Here is a 23,577-nt window from a genome sequence, read left to right as displayed (position 1 = left end):
ATGTTGGAACATAGGCACAACGGCTGCATGGTAATCAGCATGCAGAGGAAATGAGACTCCATCTATCTGCGGAACACACGCAGAGGCACATGGGTGCACGCACACACACACACACACACACACAAATAGACATAAACACAGTGCAGGCACTTTCCCTCACTCCCTCTATGGCTTTGTGGCTCACACGTACACACACACACACACACACACACACACACACACACTCTCTCTCCCGCTGTCCCAAGGTCATAAACTATTTTTGTCCTCGCTTTGTCTCCTTCCTGCCGCGGTTTTGATGTTTCCACCGCGCATCGTCATAATTAACAATTAACCTTTATTAGACAACGCTTGTCAGTGCACACACTTAACATGTCCATTAGTTTCATATCAGTGCACCGTTTATATTAGCGGACTGCACACACTTAATATCGCGCATAATGCAGTGTACACAAAGTCTGACCTTCCGGCTATTGAACAGATGATTAACCTTTATGCTCATTTAGCCTCTGGTCCGCTTCATTACTTGATGAAATTCTAATTACAAAGCTGAAATCATGTTTCATGAGCCCTCCCAAGAAATCCGTATCTGAATTCTCCCTTTTAGATGATCAGCTAATGTGCAAATTGAATCCATGCAGAAGTTTGTCCTAGTTCACTACTGGCCACAAAAACCCTTAAACTGGAGTTAAAATGGGGTTTAGGATTTTGCCTCCGTATTTAATTTTTTTTTTTTTCCTCCAAATCCCAAAGCCGCAGAGTTGTGAATTATGACTGTTCTCGCGCAGTAGAGGTCCATTTTAAATAGTTCTTCACACTTTGCGGCTCCTTCTAGAGTCAGAGTATGGCTGGGGATTCTCCGAGGCAGATGGTGTTTTCAATAGTTAAACTCTGAACACCTCACAGAAGAATTCACAAAACGCAAAACCATAAACGTGCAATAAACGTAAACAATATCCATGTTTGCAGCGGCACACAGAAAAACAAAGTCGCCTCTGTCGGAGGCGTGCGAGGCCATACAAGCTAAACTGCAACTGAGCGTTTGCACATGTGAACGCGTGCCGTCCCATCCCGGCGTAGCTGCACTCACACACATGGCGAGAAACAGGTTACTGGTATATTTAGCTGTTTATTCCACTTTGGCACTTTGGTTTCCCCCTCGTCAGCAGAAAGCAGAGAGCGCCGAGCAGACAAGGCTAACAGCTCGGGTTCAGCTGACGCCTCTGGACAGCCTCTATTGTTCGCTCGAGGATTTGAGAACAAAAAAGGTGTTGTGTCATGTCATCCCAAGCCTCTTCCCGTGAAGAGGATAACCTGCTTTTGCCGCGGTAATCTGCACCACAGACAGGCGCCTAAATCTCAGCTAATTCTCGCTACAAACGGCAGCGATGGTGGAGAGGGAGGACGGCGAGCAGCAGCGAGGGCCTCGGACGCAGAGCCATCAAGCCTGAACGGTTTCGGCTTCCCCTCGCTATATTTTGAGGAGGGGAAAAGGAAAAGTGGGGCATCACTTTCCCTGGCAACTGTTGTCAGCCATGAATAATGGAATACACACATGGAGAGGGAGTGAGAGGAGAAAGTTTGGGAAACTGAGGTCCAATCCTTGAGATTTTCATTTTATTTTGAAGGCTCGCATCCGGCGGTTTAACCCTTGCTCCTAAGTGCATGAATAAAAAAATTTTAAAAAACAAGGAGTTTAAAGGGGAATGCCAATCAGTTTCTGAATTTGCATGGCCTGTCAGCTGATATTAGTTAAACACCGCTTCATTTTTAAAACTCTTTAAAACTCATTTAATCTATTTGATCCAGAATTTTCTCGAATCAAGTGTCATTTTTTTTGATACCAGCAGACTGCAAGTGCACACATTGCTTGTTTAACATTTCCATCAAAATCAACTACAGCATTACAGTGGATTATGGAGCTTTATTTTGTTGTAGCCTCACAAATTAAGCAACACAACGCTGTCCTTTGCTGTGGGAGACAGTAATTATTATTCCCTGCTGAATACTGAACTGTTGTGGGGAGTAAAAAATAATATATTTAAAGGCTGCAGTTTTGTGGCTTATAATGCAAATGGAGCTGGGGTGGCGAATTCGGAGCGGGAGACATATTGAAATGGCGAGGTTATAGTGTTTTTGAAAACGCCAGAGTGTGATCTAGGTCATTAAACTCATTAGCAGGCAGCACAGGGAAACACACAGGGACATTAGCAGGGAGAGGGAGGATGCCAAAGAACACAGGGGGAAGGGTTGGTGAGACGGTGCGTGGAAAAGAGTTGGAGGAAAGCTTTAGATTTTAGAGAGAGCAAAGCAAAGAGGCTTGGAAAAAGGCTGCCATGCGTTGGCAGAAAGAGAGAGAGAGAGAGGGGAGGAGGGTGAACAAGAAGAACAAGAGCAGGGAGACAAAAGGAGGAAAGCAAGAGGACAACAAGCAAGAGGGAGAACAAGAACAAGCGGGGAAACACAGATTGACAAGCGGCTCAGCACCTCAGGTTGCTCGAGCAGACAGGAGGATCATTGAGAAGTGACAGCAACAGCGTTCAGACAAAATGCCTCCAAGAGCCAATTAGAGAAATTGAAAATAATGAAGGGTGATGATGGATAGCTTCTGTATTCATGGATGGATGATTAAAAGGATCGCTCCTTCAGTTATTACAAGAAACTCGAGTGGAAGAGCGCCTCCGTCTCAGCTCACGTAGTACAAAGCCAAGAACAGTAGTGATTTCACTATTCAGCCGCTCACAATACATCTGATTAAGCTGGGCTTAATAAGAGGTGGATGCTGTCAGCCCTCAGCATGACGCTCTACTCGCCCTCTTTCTCCTTTTTCTGTTCAGTTCCTCTGTTTTTTTCTTCTCCATCGATTATATTGGCTGCTACTTTTCTTTTCAGTTTCAAGTTTCGCTTTTTGTTTTCTTCACTTTCTCCACCCTCTTCAGATTTTGTTCCTATTGTTTCCCATGCATATTGTGGTTGCGTCAAAAAACTTCTACCTCAGCAGCCTCTCTCTCTCTCTCGCAGATCAACCGCCGTGCATTTTTTGAGTTTTTCCGAAGGGTTTTGACGGGGTCTCACGAGCCCGAGGTGGTTGTAGGATTTTCTCCCCCCCCGCCCCCCGCTGTGCAGACCCATGTGATCTCAGCTGAGGTTAAATGATCACATCAAACCGCTCTCACTCCACACTCCTACCTACATAATTCACTGACATCTTCTTCTCATCACTTCTCCTCGCCGGGGAAGTTACTTGTTCTAGTTCCTGAGACGCGTGACAACTCCCCGGTCTCCCTTCACTCTCTCTCTGATGGATTTAACAAGCTCTTTTAAGGCCTCTGTGGCTTGTGTCTTCATCATTAGCGTCCCATTTGTCAAAAGGAATGCGTCTGTTCTCAAAAGAGCTGAGGCCAGAGCCGTCTCCTATAGGGTCCCCTTCCTCCGCGGTGAATTTCCTGCTGCTTGTCGGGGAATCAGACAATTTCAGCATGTAAATCCAGGCTCAAGCATCATTTTCATCCTGCCTTGACTCTCAGCTGCTCCCTGTCATCGGCTCATCTCGCACACCGACACTCCCGTATTACCACGTGAACACACACGTACAGTATGTAGCTGCAGCTCTGGCCCCTGTTCCTCTGAGTTTCTGCTGCCCTTGTTGTGTCTCTTTCTGTTTTTTTTTTTTTTTTTTTTCTGGAGTGCTTTGTGATGAAGCTGTACTGTATGTGAGCGGCGCCTCATAAACAGCGTTGACAAGCTGCTCTGGAGCCGCACACGGGGTTTACCACAGAGGACCACGCGGAAGACAGACAAGACGCCTTCCGTACGCACACATCCGCGGGCTAAATCGGAGTGTGTATCCCGACGTGCCCGGCACGGAGGCGTGATCGGCATTGCAATCCGCGGGTGGCAGACAGATGTGTTTATAAAAAATAATGGGTCGGCGAAAGACACCGGGGGGACGCAGCACATTCTGTCACACCTTTCCGGTTCCATTTACGCCTGAAAATATCATATACATATCAAATAGCTATCATTATGCCTAAAATGGAGGGGAACACTTTGATATTTATTACTTTTTTTTTCATGAAAATAAAGAATATTGTGTAAAGCCCGAGTTTCAATTACTTCTGTTGGGCACGTTTTATAAAAACAACCATGAGCGAAACACCTGGGAGCACATTTAGCTCGTATTAGTATGCATAAAGAAGTTGCAAATGTTTTTCAGCCCCATTTACACACAGGAATATCATCTGCATACCAAACAGCTGTCATTATGCAAAACACAGAGGTGGGCACTATAATTTTTTATGCTTTTTTTTTTTTTTTTTTTCTCCTTTTTATATTTAGAGGACCCATTTCCGTTTAATGAAAAAATCTGGACCACAGAAGACCAGTTTTTCTTTCACTAACCCATTTCGCACTCGTGGCAACCCGTTCTGTTGTAACCTGGTTGTTTCTGTGTTTGCTATATTGGCCTCATTGGCTCGCGTTCGCAGCAACCAAGGCCTAGAATGATCTTTTAATAATTCAGGGTTGTTTCTCATGCACAATCTGCGGGGATCACAAAGTGTTGCGTCTGCCAGAACCTGTCAGCCGTGGAGGTGTGATCCGCATTGGATTTGTCAGTGCCAGACACGCGTTTTCATCCACATCAAGGGTTCGAGCAAAACACCTGGGATTTAGCGCGTGTTGTCACAACTTTTCCAGCTCCATTTACACACCGAAATATCATATGCATATCAAACGGATGTCATTACGCACAAAACGGAGGTGAGCACATTGATGTTTTTTTTTTTTTTTTTTTTTTTTTTTTAAAGTTTTGAAGGGACGGTAAACTAAAATATATTGTAGTCCTGATCGCAGCGTCCCGGGTTTGAATCCGACCTCAGGCCATTTGCTGCATGCCATCCCTTCTCTCCCCCTGCCTGTCCTGCCTCTCTCTACTGTGACTGTCAAATAAAGCAGCAAATCATCTTTAAAATTGTTTTTGTATAGTCGTCATGAGGCGAAGAAAACATATCCTTTCCATGCAGAGAGAGGCCCGCTGGTGGATCTCTCCTGACTCGAGAGAGTGTTTTTACTGGAGTTTTGAAAGCTGCTTTTACACATCAAGTGCAGAAGTTCAGAGCGATGCATTAAAAAACACAACCTCTGTTTTTTTTTTTTTCCTCCTGCCCCAGTTTGATTGGCTCTTCAACCCTTCAAGCCATGAAAACGTATATAACATTGTTCTAACTAACATGGCATGTTAACTAACACACTGCTGCAGTGACACTGAGACCTGGAGCTTCTTCAGTTATTTTCAGATATTTTCACTTTGCTCTCAAATCTTTCTGGAAGATTAAGATTGATTTCAAGAATCATCCTAAATGAGAAAATCCGAATTCTTAACTGCACCTTTTCAATAGACGCAAACGAGACATTCTGGTTTGTCCGCGCTTGTCCTGATTTCAAATTGCTGTCCTGATAAAAATCTGCGAAAACACTAAAATGTCCCAGTTTTCAACATTTACTGCCAAATTATCCCACTTTGTTCAGTTTGAACTCATCGTACACATATTATATACAAAGTGTTTTTTGCTGAATCTATTGGTGCCAGCAATCTGCCCTCTGCTTTCGGCTTTACAGCGCTCAGAAGCCGGTAACGTCACGTTCAAGACAGATTCTGCCAGCGGATCCCCACAGAGACGTCTCGCTCCACAGGCACTGCACGGGTGTCTTCGGTCCCTCGTCTTTAAACAAACACAGACATGTTGTACATCAAAATGTTCAGGGGTTTCTGCTGAATCCAAAGATGCCGAGGTCCAAACAGTCGCAAAAATAGCTGGCAGAGAATGTGTCACTGTCAGCCATTTGGCCGGCAGCCTGCACTTGTGCACGCTGACAAATACCAAGTGTTTTATTGTAAAAGGTATGTAACAGTCAATACAGATGCTATATTACATTGTTTACTGGATACTACTGTTTGCAACTATGTTACGGTGGATCTCGGGAGAAAAAAAAAACAAAAGAAAACTATTTTTCGTCTGCTGAGGTGCTGTCCACTAGGTTAAATTAAGATTTGATCGCCAGAGATGTTTGCAAGGTATGCTGAGTGAAGAAATAATTGTTCCCCATCCTGATAAAATGCCTATGGTGCATGCATAAGCAAATACATGTGCCCATGCATAAACATGCAGCAATATGGCCCCCCTTCTTTATCTCTACCTGTCTTCCTCCACTACCGCCTCCCATTGTTATCACTTGAATTTCCCTCCACAAATCCCCGCAGATCACTCATTGATTTTTCTGAGTTAATTCTTTATTTACAACTTGTCTATCAAAGTAAAAGAAAACTATTGGCTTCGTCCTCTGGCTCCACTGCTCACCTGCTGCTTAACATTTGGGACTTTATAGGCTCCTTTTAGTGTTGTGCAGGAACACAGTGTGTGCCTTATGTTTATCTGTCTGTGCAAATCTGAGCAGCAGAGGCCCGGGTCACGTTCGTCTCCAAAGCCCGCACAAAATAAGTATCAGATTTAGATCCTGGTTGTGTCTGTGTTTACAAGTGGCCTGATTGGTTCATACTGGCGTTGTGGCAGCGGGGCTTTTAGCACCATGACCAAGAATGCCAACAACCTGACCGCAGCTAATGACCCATAGTGTAATAAAACCGGGGAGGGTATTGACTGATTCCCTGCTCGCCTCCCACTGCTCCCATTCTGACACTCCGATTTCTGTTTGCCTCCCTCCATTACGCCTGAGCTCAGACCGGGCATCAGAAATGAGGCAGGGCCAAAGAGGTGTGGGACTCTAAACAGTGTTAAAGAGCTCGGCACATTAGTCGTGGCTGAGGGATGTGAAAGAGAGACAGAGAGAGAGAGAGAGAGAGAGAGAGAGAGAGAGATGTGAGAGTCAGGTGACGGGTGAAACGAGTGCACAGCTTGCAGGAAAAGAACGTCAATCTGTGTGAGTATCTTTTATAGCAGGTTCACAGAAGGTAATGCGTGTAAAAAAGGGATGACAAATGTGAGTGTGGTGGCCGGGTGATAATGACTAGCTTCAGGTATGAATCAAAGTGTGTAAAGGAGACAGGTGGGTGATAACACAATGATGACAATACTCGGAGGAACAAGTGAGAGGCAATATCGGTGTTGGGAAATGAAAAAAACAAAAAAACAAGAAGAAACAGAAAGAGGACAGCTGAGCAAGAGGAGACTGTGTCAAATAAGTAAAGTTGTGGATGCCTGTGATGGGCCTGCTGTTAATGCAGTACATTCTAGAGATATGAGCTATAATTAATATACATTTAAAGGTTCCTATCTCTTTCTCTTTTTCTCTCAAGACCCGCAGAAAAAAAAAATGCTGATTCAATGGGACAACTGCCCCGGATATTCCCTAAAGCCGCCACATTGGAAGCTTCACTCTGCAGATCAATGCCCAGCCAGAGGGAGGCCCGGCACTGTTAGCTACTTAAAACTAATTGTCATGGAGAGAGCTAATGATGTAGCTAATGCTAAGTTACTGCATGCCGTCAGCATATTTTGGAAAGCTGGAGTGCACTGAGGACAATAAACTTGAAGATGCTGTAAGAGTTGCAAGGGAACCATTAAAACTGGACAGTTTATGAGGATACAAGCTTTTTTTTTTCCTTAAAGTAACATTTTTGTGGAGGAGCACCGCGTCAGCACAACAGAGATGCAATCACTAACATGTAGTAGAAATCAACACAGGAACTGCCTCGGTTCTCACTCGGTTTTCTCTCGGCTTCTCCCCGCCGGGCTGCTTGCCTCTTACCCATCCCTGCCTCCGTCTCTCTGGGGTCCAGCCTGTATCCTGTATCCCACATCCCAGGCCGGTCCTGCAGTGTCCTGCCTCCCTCCTCCTCTACATCTGTTCTCTGTCCTTCCTGTGTGCCAGGGGGCAGCTCTCAGCCAAGACACCCGTACCACCAGCAGCCGCTGCCTGCCAAGCATCTGATCAAAGGGGACAGCTGTCGAATGGATTCGAGTGCCAGCCGCTGTCGCTACATGAATGAGAAAAGGGCAGAGGAGGGGAAAAAATAAACACCCAGCACCGGCGCCACTGCCGTCCCATCTTTGATACCCAAAAAGATGGGCTGCAGTGCCCTATTGGCAGACAGCTGAGGGAGGGAAGCCTGGAGGAGTCGCTCTATTCTGTTTTTACCAAGAGCAAAGAGAATGGGTGGCAGCAGATGGTGATGCTCAAAACAGAAAAGGGACAAGAGGAGAAGGTAATTAAAAAGATTAGATATTGTTTGGGCTCCTATCAGAGGTTCAGATGCAGGCCAGGAGAGTTGCTGCAGTGCTGTGTAGGTGCGTGTAGAGCACTACAATAACAATGCCAGGATTAAGATTTGATTGCCAGAGGCGAGTCATAATAAAAACCTCTTCCACGCTGCCAGTCCCATCGGTAGGCTTCATCATTACAAATGCACGCTGCGTGGCCGAGCTTTGTTCAAACCCAATTTATAGAACTTTATTTGATATTCTAGCGGAGATCTCCAGAATACCAAGATGATATCCTGCTGCATTAGAGTGAAAAGTGTATAAATTGATGCCCAAAATATCTAGATACTAGATTCTTATTGGTGCGGCTGTAAAACAATGGCATCTTGCTTTTGAATCTTTTACTCAATATAAGGGGAAAATTTGAATATATGGGGAAAAAATAGTCCAACTTGGAAACACTTAAGGGGATGTTTAAGAGAAAATCAAGCTTCAAGAGGTTTTATGATATGAGCAATGGTGCTGTAAGCTCAGAAATGATAGGTGTGCTTACTTGCTTAGCAGGGGGACACTGGGGCCAAGTACAAACAGGGGGCCAATCAGGGTGCTGCATGAAGTGGCTCACTGAGTGCAGGTGTGCTGCAGCTGCACTCTGCTCCAAGGCTGCTCCCTGTGCATGTAGTCCCCCTGGTAAGCCAAAGAGGGCTTATGGTTTTTTAATGTTTACTCTAAGGGCAATGTAGCGGTGCAAATACACCCCGAGGTGTTGTATTTTTAAGTTGAGGGTCTCTCAGTAACTTGCCTTGCTGTAAATTGCAGGTTGTAGCAGCTCTGCGGGAGTAGGTGGTGAGAGATGAGATCGCTCACTTTCAATAGCAGCCTGGGTTTTCTTTGTGCTCAGACTAGAAATGATGGCTCTGTTTGATCTACAGGCGGAGGCTGGTCATCCCTCATTTCGTACTCATCTAGGATTGTTTTATTGACAGGCGGAGGGCAGCGTTTAAATCTATAGTTTTCTGTCTTTTCAGCACTGTTTATTTCACTCGCTGATACGCGGTGGTGTCATTTAAGGTTTGCTGGGGCTCATTTAAAAGCATTGGGTCTTTTTTCTGTTTGATGTGCCTATTCTTAGTGGTGGGTTGGTCACCTCCCTACTCTTTCCTGTGCAGGATTTCCTTTTAAAGAATTCATGCTTTGAATACCCTGTAATGGCAAATTGACTGGTTGTTTTGGCTTGGTTGTCAAAGCTATGGTTAAAATCATCAGCGACTCCCCCTCCAAGCTCACTTTCTTTCACGTTTACACATGCACACTTGTGTCTGATTTAAAGATTGGGCACAAGGGCGGCAGATTGCCCACTTGGGTTGGAATCTCCAGTTTCCATCCTCCAACCATTCTGCTGAAGTGTCTTTGAGCAAACCACTGAATCCCCACCAGCTTCAGTGGTGCCGTTCTTCATCTGAGCCTGACCTTAACGTAGAGAAGAGAGAATTACCTTACAAGGAGCAAGTCAAGTATGACATTGTTATTATATTATTAATGTATCCGTCAGATCAACGTGTGTTGTTCTGCAGAATGCTAATGTTTGCTGAAGCTGGCGAGCATGTCAGCCGAGCTTATTAAGCCACGGTGTTGCTCACCTCATCTGCATCCAAACAGGATTCAAATACACCAGGGCATTTTGCTGATGACAAATGTAGTCTTGGTTCAACATTTTTTTTTTTTTTTTTTTTTTTTCAAAAGAGTACCTTAGATTGCTACAGTAATTAAAGAAATTCGTCTGCGTATAATTGGCATATGAATGTTAATGACAATACCAGTGAACTTCCTTAACCGGCTCCCTCTGCATCTAGACAAGACTGTCTGCTACCTCCTCTTGGGTACGCCAATTTATAAATTACAAACTTATTTATCTTTACAAATGAGCTGATTCCTGGGGTACAATACAGAAGTGGGAGTGGTAGACTAATTGCGGCACCTCAGGGCACCGGAGGATGTGTGCACTCTGTCTATAAGGACTCTGAATATGTATCCATGGATCCAATTAGGGCGCACTACAACCAGGCAGGCTGCTGTTGCATAATTGAAGCGTCTTATGGGATGGCTGGACCTTAGCATGATTAGGGAGCGCTATTAAGAAGAGATTTGTCCAACATGAGAAAGTCTTCCTCTTTAACTGATTTACATTCACACAGGCATCACAATGAAGACGTTAAGAAAGTGATTAGGGTGTGAAGTCAGAGACCTCCACTCTTCCTCCTCCTCCTCCTCCTCTCATCACAGAGCTGGGGGGAAGAAGGGAACGAGGGAAATATTTATGTTCAACTATTACGTTTGCTTTTTAACCATTTGTCTTGCAGGAAGAGATGGAAAGGATAAAAAAACAAAATAACATCAGGAAAAAGGAGCTGCTCGGGGACGGAAACAGCCCACGAGTGTTGCAGGGATAATTCCCTGTTGAAAAATTATTTCAGGATCTGACAGGCAGATTTTGCGCCGTTAATTCACTTGCGAAGTCAGATTTAATTTAGGGTCAGCAACAGCCAAAAATTATACGGCCAAGCAAGAAACGAGCTGATTCCATTTCCAACATTTCTCCGACAACACATAATCTTTAAGAAACGCCGGAATTAATGTATACAGCCCCCTGTGAGTAATGCTGCTCAGATGGGAAAAAAATGGGTTTGAGGGGCTGGGGTAACTAGGCGAGGGAGGCTAGCACACCCCCTAATTACCTTTCATCATTCATTTGGAGTCGCCAGTTTCCGGCTCAGCATGCTCACTGCAAACACATAATAATGATACAACCTCGTGCTGGGTGATCAATTCCTTTGATAAATAATAATGCTTAAGCCTGGGCGAGATGACGCGTCAGAATTTTCCCGGTAATGAGGCCTATTTTCTTCATTCCAGGTACAGTACGGGCGTGTGCCATGCTTTTAAATGCAGGTCAGCTGGTGCATACGGGATGACTGTAAGCAGAGGGGATGAATTTCTTATCACACCACTGTTTTATTATTTATGAAATGCTGTGAAGCGGTGCGTTTACATTACCTTGAAATGTATACTTCAGTGATATACTATGAGAGCCCTAATAATGCATTAGGGCCCTAACAGGGCGGACGAAAACATTAAGTTTGAATTTTAGCTCCGTGGTTGGTGTCTCACACAGTTTGATGCAGAAGGGAATTGTTTTACTGCAAATTTTTCCTCATAAGGCCAAGAGCTGCATTACAAAATTATACTATGAATTTTGCTAGCAGACCAAATGTTACATTTGATCAGAGTAATGCCAAAGTCGAGAGAGAGAGAGAGAGAGAGAGAGAGAGAAACCACGGTCACTGGCTGCTGTCAGACAGAAAAACAGTGCAGTTCGGTCTTTTATCCATCGGGGGCAGTGCTATGAAATGATCTACATTTGATTCCAAATATTTATAAATAATACAAATATAATATTTATAATGTCAAGACATCTATAATATTTATAAATGATGTGAAATTGATTGTTAGGGCAGTTTCAGAGGATTTCCACTGTCACTGTTGCTCTGTGATGTTGACTGGGAGCAAAACCAAAAAAATAATAATCATCACAAAAAACGTATCTTCTTCATTATCATCTGGCAATATTCACCAATGATTATTGGGGGAATAAAATAGAGAGCTGATTTTGTGGGAAAATCCCATTAACCACTGTTAATGCTACTGTTTTGACACTCTGTCGCCCCCTGGAGGTGGCCTCACACAGTCTTGTGGGTGGAATATCTCCCTCTCAGATTATCTCTGTTAATACTCTCAGAGGCAGGAAACAAAAGTGCGTACTTGTTATAAAAACTTTATTTAGAATAAAACAATGTAGCCATATTACACGTAGTGTTGTCAATCTATTCTACATACCTCAGGAGAAACGACACAGTTCTGCCATGGTACGGTTCATCATGATTGTAATCACGATAGTTATCATCATCAAAATCACCATCATCATTAAGATCATCAGTCCACAGTCGGAGGAGGTTATAGTAGTGTTGTTAAATCTCACAAGTTTTACAGGATAGCATATAGCACAACAACACAACGCAGTGAGGGACCAGTGCTAGAAGGCCAGTGGAAAAACCAACAACAGATAAAATAATACTCATCAGAACGGGCGGCTAGCTTCAGCAGGCCACAGACCCATTGTGGTACAGTAATAGGAATGCTGTCTTTTTTTTTTTTTACTTGGTATCTCCTCGTTGCAGTGTACATCAATACAGTAAGCACAAGCTTAAAATGCTAAACCAGGTTGTTCATACTCTGTTATGATCACGAGTTAATTGTTCAGTTGAAACAAGTTTTACGAACCACGCAAGCGAAACTGTGTCTATGAGTCTGAGGTAGCAAGGCAATCATGGCTTTCTTCTGATTTTTCGAACATAGATCTTCTTCAAAAACGAACAAACACAAAAAGGCTATTCTACAACATGACTGCAGGCCTGTTACGAACCCAAATTCAGAAAAAAAAAAAAACCTTTCGATTCAAATAAAATCTATTGTTTCCAAAATCCTCTCTCCTTTATACACAATGCAACTTTAATTTATCAGCTGTTATCTCTGTCTTCCACACGTGGAATGACAAACTGTATAGGCACAGAAGGGGTAAAGTTTACAATGCCGTCAGAGTCATATCAATGCTTTAAAGGGGAACTTGACATCAAGCATGCTACGAGATAGATCGTCCAAACAAAAACAGCTGCTTCGAGGGTTGACACGGAGTCTACATCTTGAAAATTACTTTTCTTTTTTTTGAGCCACTTAACTATGGGTGCTCCCAAAATTGGAACAAAATCTGTGGCTACGTCCCTTGTAATGACAGCAATTTGGGGCCGGGAGGTAAAAAGCAGAATATAGCAGTGGAATGACAAAAAAAATAAAAAATAAAATAAAATAAAAATAAATGTAACAGTTTGATTCCCAGTGAAGGCAGAACTAAACAAGAACAAAAACACAAATCCCACACCACCCTCTGAACAACAAAAAACAGTTTTACTATACAAAGCCCCAAGCCCAAATAGTCATCCGCATATCCAAACAAATCACTGACAAATGTTTAACCAATTTCAGGTACAATCTACAGTTCATAAAATGTACAGTTTGCATAGTACAAGACGACAAGGTGGTAATAGTAGTAAAGTTGTCTGGTCCTGTGTGTCTTTGGGATTTAGGGAGGGGGGGATAGCTCTCCATCTGTCCTCTGGCGGTGGGATGGGATGGGGGGAGGGGGCGAGTTTTGTGTTTGGGAATGCTCCTGTCTCTCAGGACGCTTACTGTGCACGCACACACACACTCAAACGCACACGCACACACACATTCACACACACATACACACTCCGTCCTGTGTGCTGACTGTCCTCACATCACCTGGAAAAGAAACAGAAACATGACATCATCCGTTAGCCAGCATATTAGATTTAAAAAAAAAAAAAAAAAAAAATTTAAAAATGCAGCCAAAAGTGAAACACACTCCTCACTGCCCCACTAGTTTCTCAAGACAGACATGTGGCTCTTGCAGTTTCCAAATGCTTCCTCCTGCTTCTGTGTATTTTTTTTTTTTGCATGTCTGAAGCCGATATAGGAAGTGAAGGCAAATGTCCTCATTTCCATGCATCTGCATCTGCTTTCTGCACAACCACATCTGCTCTGTAAAAAAAAAAAAAAAAAAAAAGCCCCACATCTCAGAGCTTAGCTAACCCTCAGCTAGCTGCTAAGCAGATGGAAATCCAGAGAGATATTTTCAATTTCATTCTTGTAGAGCTTGGCAGAATTCCTTCTGTGACTAATTTAAGAGAACTTCAGTGAATGTGTTTGCTTAGTTTAGCAAATCACTGCCCTTCTTCCAACAGGCAGTGGTAACAGCCTAATTTTTCAGGCATGACCGATTCTGTCATTTACTTAAAATATTTGTCTTGCAGTGTCTTCATTGACTGGTTTTGTCCGTATTATGTCCCTTCCATCACGGTTTGGGCTGCTGCTAACACATTAGCCACCGACAGACAGACAGCACTGCCTCGATTCTGTTGCAGAGCCGGTCTGAGGGAAGATGGCAGCTTCCGGGTGTATCTCAAATTTTAAACAGGAGGCAGCCGAGGAGCATTCAGAGATTGTGGAAGATACTGGCTGGCTTGAGAGACTGCTGGCACAACCATGCACCGAACACACACACAAACACACACACACACACACACACACAAACACGCAAGATCATCAAAACCCATCAACACGAGTGGTTCTCGAGGCCTACTTGATGTCTAATCCTAAAGTGAATTGCCTTTTTATCACTGACAGTCAAAAATATCAGCAATACAGCAGCTAAAGAAAATAAAAGCTCTTCGAGTGCTTAATGCAGAGGGTCTACAGCTGCAGTGTGTTTGTGCAACAATGAGGGGACTGGCAGACTGAAGAACCGTCAAAAAACAACTACTACTGCCGCTTCGGTTTGTGTGTCGTGGTTTCCAAGTACCGCAGGTGAACCCGCCTCATTTCTCTTCATCAAGACATCACTGCAGGGAAATATCAGAGGTTCTCAAAAAGTAATCGGGTTTGAAAGCTGGTAAATGGACTGCAGTCCCTCAAGCTGGTTACAGTCCATTAGGAGCAGGAGGAGCATTAGGAGCACAGTGTGGAGAAAAGGGAGCAGGTGGGCACGGATGACTCAGGGGAGTTTTTACATAACGCAGTTGTCTTCTTTGAAAACGAAAGCACTCAAGCCTATTCACCCTTGCCGTGGCGTAAAACCCGACTGGAACCGTATGAAATGGTATTAGATAAGGACAGCGGGAGGAAAAAAAAAAAAAAAAAAAAACGTGAAGGATGAATGAATGAGTCTTTAACTTGAATCCAGGCAGAGAAGAGAGGTGGCGGACGAATACAGAGTGTATGTTACAAGCACATAAATATCAAACCTGACCTGAAATTAATTAAATTAGCGAGGGCTGATCGTAACAACTTAAGCTGTAATGGTCATCAAAGACGGAAGTAAAAATCCAAAGGAAATATGCAGCTCTTATGAAACAGCCTCTAAAAATGGATTCATAGCAAATAAGCAGTTTAACTGGCGTGTAAAGGCATTAGCCGAGTGTGGAGAGACGAGCCGAGCAGTTCAGGGAGTGAGAGGGAGAGAGAGAGAGAGAGAGAGAGAGGAAAAGGGAGTGGGGTGCAAAAGAGTGGGGGCAAATAATTACAATGGGAACAGGTCAGCAACAACAGCTTTTGCAGGACCTCTCTCCCAAAATGCACCTTGGCCTCCGACAGAGAAGTGAGAGGAGGCGCTAATGGCACTCCCCCGAGATCCATTATCTGTCTCCTCCTCGCAAACACGGAGAGCTGGGGCAGGTGGAGGTTGGACGGAGGGGACTGCTCCTCTGACAGCGGCTGTAATTACCTCTAAAATGTTGCTCTGCTCCTGCTGCTCTCGCCTTTACAAATTACTCAACCTCATGGAGTGGATTAAGCCACAGATACACACACAAGAAAAAAAAAGATTCCAGATTCCAAGCCCAAAAAAAAAACGTTTTGTTTCCCTCATCAGTGACGACAGAATGGCTGATGGTTTAGAGTTGATTCCCATCATTTATAATCACAAACGACACAACCCCAGCTTTAACTTCCCTGATGAGAAACTCACCGCTCTGCTGCATCTTGCTTGCAACACAATCCAACAGAGCAATTTCACAAGTTGAAAATATGTCAAAAACGAGATCTGATTTGTAAACAAACAAACAAACAAACAAACAAAAAAGTCATCCAACTCGGAGTTATAATCAGCATTTCAGAGCTGCTGTTGTTCTGGTTTCTATGATTTCAGTTGACAAGTGACATCATCAAGGCATTTCACTTTTTAAGCAAATAAAATGCTAAAACTTGAAAAAAATGCAAAATTTCTTTTACTTGTTGATGTAATTTTTTTTCTCCCATGCCCAAAATGTGAACATATTATTGTCGTAGGTGGGAAATTTACAAGTTCATTTGAATGCAGCTTTAGCAGCAGATGGGTATGGATGGATATGTAAATGCTCAATAAAACCTGTTGGAAAACAAAGTTTGCAACCATTTTTTTTTTGTCAGTGGACGATTTCAAGGCGTATTTGACTGCACTGTTTCCTAAATTTCAAAAAGGTCAGTTACAGTGGTTTAATGAGGCCAAAATGTCCCGTTAGACCGTGTTCAAGCCTCGCAAGAAGCTGCAGCAGAGTGTGAAGTTTCCTTGTCACTGCAGCTCGCGGTGAGTTTGTGCTATGTGCGCTTACAAATTATGTGAATCAACATTTTAATACGGCCTGGGTTGAAGAATATCAACCTTATCCTTTAATAGGCTTAAGGAGGTACTGCGTGCATGGGTTTCCTAAAGCTCTCTCCCTGCTCAGCTGCGGGTCTCACGGCGGCGTACGTGAACGTGTGGAGGGAGCTTGTCTTACCTGTGGTCTTGAGGAGAGGCTTGAGGCTACGGGAGAAAAGACAAGAGACAACAGAGTAGTTTTAGGATTTGCATTCCATAGTCTTCACCTTTTTTTTTTTTTTTTTTTTTTTTTTTTTTTAAGCCTCCTCTAAATTTTTGCCCTCTGGGTCTCTCCCACACACCCGAGCGCACACTCAGTCATGTGCCGTTCAGTATCTGCACCTCGGAGCTGAGAGCTAACCTAATGCTAATAACCTCGGAGCCCCTGCTGAAGATTAGAATGGATTTTTAACTAAACTCCTCATAGGAGTTTCGACCCAAAATATTCGAACGCAATTTAAAGTCAGTGAGCTCTAACTCCCTACTCAAAACATTTTAATTTTTTTTATTTGACGAACATCCCCAGAGGTAGCTATTCTTCCAGTTCCTGCCATGGAGAGTAATGAGGTAAAGGTTTTTTCCTCATCGGATCAAGAACCGAATTGAAATGATAATAAAAAAAAAATACAATCTCGAGGCTGTATTTGATCTCTGCATTTGACAGAGTATATTCTCTAACATCAGTCAAAACCACTAAGCCATATGATGAAGAAATATGCATGTATCTTATAGTATGCGACAGAAAAAAAAGCACGAATAAACATAATCTATATAATACTTCATTGATGATGCAGCACATGGACACACAAGACCTTTTGAAGGATATAGACAAACATGGATCTTCCCTGGAGCCATCAGTTAAATATGATGGGCAAAACATCAATACACACACACACACAGACACACATACACACACTCAGACACAGACAAACAAAGCCAGACAGGCACACAATCGAACACACAAAGCGGGATGACAGGAGGAGGGAAAGCGAAGAGGTAATGATGCAGCGCAGGAGTGTGTGAGGTGGCAGGGGACGAAGCCACAAAGATCAAGGACTTCAGTGAGGGAGAAGTGAAGGTGACAGAATAAGTGGGAGATCAGTCGATTGGAGGTTACCGATGCTTTACATTATGCTGATTATCCCAGGATTGCACCACTGTTTCTCCCCTCTTGTCATCTTCTGACTTTTTCTGAAAATTTCTATTACTTATGTTTTTTTTTTGGTTTTTTTTGTGCTGTCTTTGTCAGGTCGCCCTTGTGGAAGACATTCTCGGTGTCAATGGGACTAACCTAGATAAATAAAACCAAAATAATAAGTAAGTAAATAAATAAATAAATAAAGGCCTGGAGGAGGATGTGGTGGAGAGAACAGGGAATTCAAAATTGTCCTTCATTTGGGGAGAAAAAAAAAAACTTCTGCAACTTCTGGTTGTAGGGCTGAGTGGTATGTTGACATTATAGCAGTACTGTCTGGGATTTGGATTTCATAATGTCATCATGTGGCATACGTGTTGCCTTTTCCTGGTTTGAAAGGCAGCTGTACAGTAAAGGTCCAGTTTTTTTTTTTCAATTATTTGCCTCGACCCGCCTGCTCATCACATCCAGTTTACTGGCGGGCTAAAAAAAAATCCTTTGTGTAAATAACATCACAAGAACAATACCATAATATCAATATTGAGGTATTCAGTTAAAACGCTATATGGTTAGGCACACTGATGTGCTGTTATTGTTTTGTGAACAGACCGGATCGTGTCTTTTTGATCTTCTGCCTACACAAACACGATGGCCCTTATTTTGGTGGGATTTCTGTGGCTTTACGTGTTCTCAAGCTTATTAAGCCGTTTTAAGATTTTGTCCCAGCGAGCCCTCTATCATAAGACTGTTGATTGCCATTGTTGATTCAGTGCTGATTTGTATTGTGTCTTAACTGTAAGTGGGGAGATAGTGGTGAGAGTGAAACCTATAATTATGACTCATTTTCTCACTGGGATAAAATGTCGTCACTTAAACTACATGACAAGTAAATTACTCCTCATTTTGCTTGGGACGCCCCCGCAACTCCTTCAGGGGCCTCTGCTGGTCCCGGACCCACCCTTTGAGACCTTGTGCATTAAGCTATGTGCAGTCCGGGTCATTTTATTACATCCATTACACTCGTTTCCCAATTTATGGACAAACTTGCGGTCGCCCAATTCACACATCTTTGGAGACGACTCATGAATTTTCTTGGTGGGGGGAAAAAAGGAAAAGGTACAAACAGCTGAACGGAAAGAAGCATGCTATTTTTTTTTTTTTTTTTTTTCCAAGCGGCGACCTTGTCTGGAAGCACAAATCTGCCTTTAGTGGGGAGGAAACAGCGGGAGGAAGGAGGAGAAGGAAACTTACGACTGCATGCAGGGAAGGTGTTGTTAATCTGCTCCATTACATCTGCGAGGTCAGAGCTGCTGTTGTGGGGGTCCAGCAGCTCATCTGAACACACACACACACATACACACACACACACACACACACACACACGCACGCACACACGCACACACGCACACACACAGACACACAAATATATATAGAGGTTGAATTTTATTACATCAGACACACTTCAATATGGTGCCACTGTGTGCAATGTGTTTTCATTTGCAGGGGAAGGAAAGTGAGAAAGTGTGCTGCACCTCGGTTTACACTTTGGGTGCTTTTTGCTGTAAAGACGTGAAAAGCTGGAAAATCTCCTGCAATAGCGTGTGGGTGTTTCTGTGGCGTGTCTGCATATCTCCGTGAGTGTGTGTGTGTCTCACCTGAGCTTTCATTAAGTGGCCCTAATTCCTGCACACTGGGAGAAGACACTCCATTTACCCTTGAATCCACCTCCGGCTGAGAGAGAGAGAGAGAAGGAGAGAGAAAGAGAAAGAGAGGGAGAGAGAAAGAGAGAGAGAGAGAGAGCATTAGAACATCATTTATTTCGCTTTGCATCCACTGCTTGTGACAACTTCAGGATTAGTTGTGCTCCACTAGATGGAGGGAGGGAAATACCAGAGGATGGCATGATAAGGCTTGTTGTAATGTGTACAGATATTCATCATATATGTCAATATTGCAGTCCCAACGCGAGTTTAACATGCTGCCACTCAGATGCCAAGAAGCTCGGGAAGGAAATAACATTTGCTTTTTAAGTATTTTATTAATTATTTTTAATAAGAGCTACGGTAGGAATTCCTGGATTGCCAAGTAAAGACTTCACAGTTCAAAGCGATGGCAGCCAGCCAAAAGCTCTAACAAATATTCCTGTGTCCATAATAATTCACTAAATGAAATGTTTAGGTGGTTTAACGCCACAAAATGTACGTTTTTGTCTCGCGGCTGGAAGTGTCTGGTTAGTTCTGCCCTCCTCTCCCCTCACTTGGTCACGTTTCCACACTGACACTTATAACTCAGCTTGCTATCTACCTTGAAATGGCATCTAGCCCGAGGCTGAGGTGATGGACATCGATACAGCCACCACAGGCAGCGATCAAGCAGACAGTGAATGCAGCGTTCTGCAATTTAAAAAAAAAAAAAAAAAAAAAAAAAAAAAAAAAAAGCAACGTCGATGTGTTTTTCCTGAACAGCCTGTGTTTGCTGCATGTTCAGCCTCCCTGCTATTTTGTTTCTTACTGCCTTCTGCCATTGTTGTTATGACTTCCCTGTGCTATAGCTGCAAGCCGTGATAGCAACAATCTGGCTCAACACTGACTTCCCCGATGGCAGACGGCACACGCCCCGAAACGCACTGAAATGACTGGAAAGCCAATTTCAGGCAAACTGGGGTATCTAGGCATGAAAACACCAACTCACAGAAGCAAGTCCTGTCCCAAACACATTCACACACACTCATACTAACCAAGTTTTGAGTGTGTATGTTCACATTGTCAAAGTATGAAAATATAGTACACTTAACAATGTCGACATACACACTTAATTAGCTAACTCGTTTATGTTTGCAGTCACTGTACACGACTGTATCGTCCCACAATATAGTCTGTGGTAGAGAAGGAGGACCTACTTGCAACTCAAAACTTAAAAATAAATTATTCAACTCTCGCCAGCAGCCAAACAACCGAAAATAAACTGAAAAATCTACTGAGATATGTGGTTTTTCTATTTGTTATGTAGCTGTTTTTCAAATCTGAAGCTGGTGGATAAACGTTGGTAAATGTCTTGACGTAGCTTAGTCTTGCATAATTTCCAGTTAGTAAAAAATGGTACATTACATTGATGTGATACTAGCTGCGAAAACAGCATACTATGAAGATTAGTAGTCAGTAAATACTGTTGAGTGTTACAGTACATTGTATAATGTAGCTTCAAGCTATGTGGACAGTTTCATTCATAAAGTGTAGTGTAAACAAGGAGCTGATGGGAATTCATGTTCGACAAAATGAGAAATTTGACAATATAAAAAGGACAATGACCGAAAAGGAAACCATAACAAAAAGAAAGTACCTTAATTGATCGATTAGGTGCAGGGATTTTGTAAAGAAACTTGCGTGGACAGCTGATCAATTGGCGAGCACGCTCTCTTGCTCTCCAAAGCACAGAAGTGAACATTTGATGTCCAGTGACATTTACTGCAGCATCCCATATTCCCTTCAGCTTTCAACTACAGAAACCGAATCGATCTTTGCTCCATCCCTCCATCCCTCCTCTCCAGCACTCCACTCCATCCTCTCTCTCTCTCAGCCTCCATCATCCCATCCCCTCCTCTGCTTCATCCCTTAACCCACCCCCGTCCTTATTCGTCTTCCCCTCCTTCATCTCCTCGTGCCCCTGGCGCTAGTAAAGGCTAACATGCTGGAAACATCTCTGGAGCACAGCCAATTTCTTGAGGCCTGTCTTAGAATAGCTAAGGTCAGGGCTTTATTCAGCCTTCAGGAGTGTGAATTTAATACGTGGCATCAAGCCGGCTGGCTTTATTATTGTGGAGCTCGGCAGTAACGCTGTGGTTGACAGAAAGGCATGCTGACATACGGGAAGCACTCTGGGGACTTAAATGTCAGATAACAGAAGTTCTTATTTAACGTGATGATGTGTATAAAAGTGTAGGCAGGGATGCGACTGTAGCAGGTATGGCACTATGCATGGTTGCATGTTTGTATCTAAGAATAAGCATCAGACTCACTTTATTCGCCGAGTACAGTGAACACACAGGAAATGGTGACACTGTGGCAGAGACATTTCAAAGACTTATGCGCTAACAAAGTTCAAACTCACCCTGTGCACCAAGAAGACATGAACACAAACACATCACCAAGAGACACATGGCTGACAGCAGGATATATATAGATATAAAACTCTGTAATAAAAAACAGTCCGTCACTCTGTGCATATATAGTAGATCATATACAGTAGATATATTGTCTAAAAAAAAAAAAAAAAAGCAGGCAAATCTCCAATTTGGTTCAGGCTGGCTGTAGAAAAATCGTGTTTCTGTCAACATGTAAATCTTCATCCGTTAAAAATCCGCCGAGTCACGTCAGCTGCCTTCCTGGTGCAATGTTGTGAGTTATTACTGTGCCTGCAGCTCCGGAGCTACGAGAGAGCCAATACCTGCCCTGTGTTTGCTCTGTCTGATTGGTCTGGACTGCTATTTGTTTGGCTTGAGGGCTATGTATTTCTTGCTTGGCGCAAGCAATCCAACTTTAGTGAGCAATTAGACTGGGCATAAACAGATCAGGAAGTTATTGATAGAGGGACTGGAGAGGGACGCTGGACCCCTGGATGGAATGGTAATGCTGTGATTAGGATGTAATCTGAGCGTAGATGAGCAGTTTTTGTTATTCAAAGGCGCAGCAAGAGAGGGATGATGGATCTGAGGCACTCTGCATAAGAAAGAGTGTATGTGTATGGAATGGCGTGTTTTCCTTTATGTGGGGGCTGATGGGTACACAAGCAGCCATTTATGAGTTATTGAAGTACAATTTATGAATGATCTGTTCACTTTGAATGATTTCTTTTGATTCTCTGGGAGTGATTTGCATCAGTGCTGCTCTTTTTTTTTTTTTTTTCTCTGAGTCGCACTAAATCACAGCCATGCCAGCTGGCTCGTGTGAGCTGCGGCTGCTGCCCTGCTCCTCCTCGACAGCTAACGAACAAAATTAACTGAAAGAAAAGATGACTAAAGCAAGAAATGAACTTTGCATCTCTCATGTGCGTGTGCAGTGCTTGAAGGGGACTTCGCAAATGAGAGAGAAGTGGTTCGGCTGGGGAAAACATTCATTCCACTTCTTTTTGTGGCAGCTGGCCGTGTTGTTTGTTTTCTGCTTTGCACCAACACTGAAACTATTGTGTTTTAAGATCAGCCAATTCACATCTACAGTTTGCGTCTATCTAAGCCAGTTCATTTTACTGTCATGGAGGAAGAGCCATTGAGTTTTTGAACTATGCCCATTCTTTCAGTGATTAGACGAATGCATAATTAGCCAAATCAAATGTATGTAAGACAGCAAGCTGCAATCGTTTTCTTCTGATTGGCTGTTTAGGTAAAGTCTATCCTAAATATTGATGCGTCTTCTCAACTATGTGTTTCTGTAAACGATTCACTCATTGCATCGATGCACCGATTATAAATTCTGCAGATTCAACTGCATTGATCTGCTTAAAGAAATAAAGGGAAGGATGACTCTGGCTTTGCTCTGAATCGATATTAAACGCCTGTATGTGATGTTACCTGGTGCAGCAGCTGTCGGAGGCGGTGGAGCTGCGACTCCAGCTGTTTGTTGTGTTCCTCCAGGATGTGCATGCGGGCTTCCAGACGGCCCTTGTGTTGACGTAGCAGCTTTGCCTCAGCGAGGAGGTCGGCCTCATCCGGGTGGGAAGAGGGGCCCTCAGACTCCCAGTTGCTTCCAGTGGGGGTCCCTCGCTGGCCGTGCTGCTCCTTCAGCTGCTCATACTCCCTCTGCAGAGTCCTGGGAGAGAAGGGTGGGAAACAGAGATATTAAGACACACCTATGCATGCTGACATAAACAGCCAAGCAAATGCCCAGAGAGAAAAAAACAAGAGTCTCAAACAGATCACTCAAAAG

At 43.4% G+C, this 23,577-nt stretch overlaps 1 protein-coding gene across 7 annotated transcripts in view; it reads right to left on the bottom strand.

The window, feature by feature from the left end:
* Window positions 1-12,032: 12,032 nt before the first annotated feature.
* Window positions 12,033-23,577, bottom strand: part of utrn (utrophin) — a 217,804-nt gene continuing 206,259 nt past the window's right edge. For 6 of the 7 annotated variants that reach the window (XM_030047485.1, XM_030047484.1, XM_030047486.1 and 3 more), the window contains 5 exons: window positions 23,223-23,460; window positions 19,315-19,390; window positions 18,911-18,994; window positions 16,664-16,689; window positions 12,033-13,610 (listed from right to left, as the gene is read on the bottom strand). In XM_030047485.1, the coding sequence (XP_029903345.1) occupies window positions 13,602-13,610; window positions 16,664-16,689; window positions 18,911-18,994; window positions 19,315-19,390; window positions 23,223-23,460 (433 nt within the window). In that variant the 3' untranslated portion in view covers window positions 12,033-13,601. The remainder of the gene's footprint in view (window positions 13,611-16,663; window positions 16,690-18,910; window positions 18,995-19,314; window positions 19,391-23,222; window positions 23,461-23,577) is intronic. The other variant, XM_030047488.1, reaches the window with a different exon arrangement.

The sequence above is a fragment of the Myripristis murdjan genome, chromosome 24 (assembly GCF_902150065.1).
Source record: "Myripristis murdjan chromosome 24, fMyrMur1.1, whole genome shotgun sequence".
Taxonomy (NCBI): domain Eukaryota; kingdom Metazoa; phylum Chordata; class Actinopteri; order Holocentriformes; family Holocentridae; genus Myripristis; species Myripristis murdjan.
This window is presented reverse-complemented; position numbering and strand designations above follow the sequence as displayed.